We start from the raw sequence: 2,400 nt of genomic DNA on the forward strand, positions 1-2,400 counted from the left end.
TATATATGTGTATAGAAATATATACATATATATATATATAAATATACATATATTGTATATATGCGTATATATTTATGTATGTATATATAAATATATATAAATATATATATATATATCTATATATATAAACTAAGGACGGGCGAAACGAAGAGGCATTTATGATAAAGAAATATAGCTAAATAGCAAGAAAATGGCTTGCCAGAAATATTTTTCAAGGAATTTTCAGAACAGTTTATTTTCGTAAAGAAAGATATAAACGTTGATAAAAAAAAATCGAGTATATCCTCTTGAGTTTTAATGTATTTGAACTAAAGATTCACACTAACTGAATAAGGAGACTGGAATAAAAACATAATAATAATACTCAACATTAAAGTCTAACAGAACGCAAACCGATGGTCATTTTTCTTTAATATTTTGGCAGAATGAAGGTTTAGTATTTCGTCTGTAATAGCCAACACCTTTATTTTGTGGAGAATATCGCATCCAAGAGTGTCTTAGGGGTGGTAAGGGAGGTAATTAAGGAGGGCATCGTAACAAGGGGATAATAGACATTAAAGGGATTGACATTTTCCCCAGTCATAGAAGAATACTGCGTGACTCAGGTCGTCAGGGATCTCACTAAAGACCCTAGAATATTGATCATATGAAATTTACCCAATTGATATCCTATGCGGAGTTGATAGTATATAAGATACTGTCATAATATATGAAGTAATTACAAGGTCTGAAAAGTAAGAAAGAAACTAAAGCACGTATCACATTTGGATAGGGAACTTATATTATGTAGCATAAATGTAAAATATCAATCTCCATTTCATATTCGTAAATTCAGTCTTTTTTAGCAAATTCATCTATCCGGCAATAACGGACCTGACGCTTTATTTACCCTCTTCGATAAGGTGAAGCGTTCTATTTTTTTTTTTTCAATCAACGCCAGAAGAATGTTTCAGCTGAAACAGCTATGGCAACGACTTTAAAGTATTTTACACTTTATTCTTGCACATGCCAGCCAATTATCTTCGTCTGAGAGAGTGTCTCAATGGTAAAAGGGTTAATACATTAATTAATTGAGTTGTAAGACAGTTGGAGAAAAGAAAAATGTAGAGGATAGTGATTTGGAGTGGATACGAATAAGAGGTGGAGAAGTTAATCCTTTCCATCCTGGTAATTAGCTTAACTCTTTCTGTAAAAGGGTTAATACATTGATTAATTGAATTGCAAGACAGTTGGAGAAAATGAGAGGTGGGGAAGTTAACCCTTGCCATCCTGGTAATTAGCTTAACTCTTTCCATAAAAGGGTTAATACATTAATTAATTGAATTGTAAGACAGTTGGAGAAAAGAAAAACGTAGAGGGAAGTGATTTAGAGGGAATACGTATAAGAGGTGGCGAAGTTAACCCTTTCCATCCTGGTAATTACCTTAACTCTTTCCGTACAAGCTGACAACTTTCCATCTCTTTCGGTTGTCGCCAGGCAATATCAATTATCCTCGGGGCAGCCCCTTGACATCGGAGGAGCTATAGACAATCTCATGCAACTACTTCATCAAATGGTGGCATTCTTACTTTGACTTTTTTCTCTGGTATTGCAAAACCAGTACTCTTTAGATATCAGCGTAAACACAGTATACCTCCACTGCCGTGATGTAAAAGGAAATGATTCTACAAAAACTTTCAAAAAGCGTATGCGCCAAATGCACTATCTAATTATTTACATTTGTGGGTTGATATACTGTATTTCATCTAATATAGACATCATAGGAAGAAAGTGTCAGGTAAAATCAGAAAGCATTAGGAGGCCTGCGTTTTATTGGAGGTGATGATTTCGGCGATTATAAATAAAAGCAGTTGAAGAAAGGAGAGGTGGGGGTTACTGGGAGGGCGCTCCATATGTGGGTTCGGGAGCCTCGTAAGAGGTGTCGGGGGCGTGGTAGACCGAGTCAGGAGTGGGCTGTTTGTACTCGGGGTACTTGGCCTCGCCCTCGTACTTGACCTCGGCCACGTAGCCCTCGGGTCCGTCGACGGTGTAGGTGACGATCTGAGTGCGGCCGTCGGGAAGGAGGACCCGGTACTCGCCCGTGACAACGTGACCATCAGAGCTGGAGGCGTGGGCGAAGTCGTTGCCCGTGTAGTCATCCTTGACGGCGTAGGCGAAGTCGAAGGGCATTCCAGTCTGCAAGGTGAAGCGACCATGAGGGACACAATCATGAGACACTGAGACAAGAGTCGCCTATCCATCAGGCTTTTAAGAGTTGCCTTTAGTACGAAGTAGGTCGAATACCGAGACTCACCTGGTACTCCTCCTCCTCCTCGGAAGAGGGTTCCTCGTATCTGTAAGAGGGAGCCTCGTATGTGGGGCTCGGTGCCTCGTAAGTGGGAGCAGGAGCTGGAGCAGGA

At 39.4% G+C, this 2,400-nt stretch overlaps 1 protein-coding gene across 1 annotated transcript; it reads right to left on the reverse strand.

Annotated features, from left to right (window-relative positions):
- Nucleotides 1–1,750: 1,750 nt before the first annotated feature.
- On the reverse strand, nt 1,751–2,194 carry LOC143025260 (cuticle protein 19-like). The gene has a single exon (XM_076184721.1). It carries the CDS (start codon nt 2,168–2,170, stop codon nt 1,874–1,876), a length of 297 nt encoding a protein of 98 aa, XP_076040836.1. The 5' UTR covers nt 2,171–2,194; the 3' UTR covers nt 1,751–1,873.
- Between the last annotated feature and the right edge of the window lie 206 nt (nt 2,195–2,400).

This window comes from Oratosquilla oratoria, chromosome 5, assembly GCF_046742065.1.
Source record: "Oratosquilla oratoria isolate Oo_2021 chromosome 5, ASM4674206v1, whole genome shotgun sequence".
In the NCBI taxonomy this organism is placed as follows: Eukaryota; Metazoa; Arthropoda; class Malacostraca; order Stomatopoda; family Squillidae; genus Oratosquilla; species Oratosquilla oratoria.

What these genes read in the sequence shown, in the direction of transcription:
- LOC143025260 (XM_076184721.1), bottom strand. Translation starts at nt 2,170, where the DNA reads ATGCCCTTCGACTTCGCCTACGCCGTCAAGGATGACTACACGGGCAAC.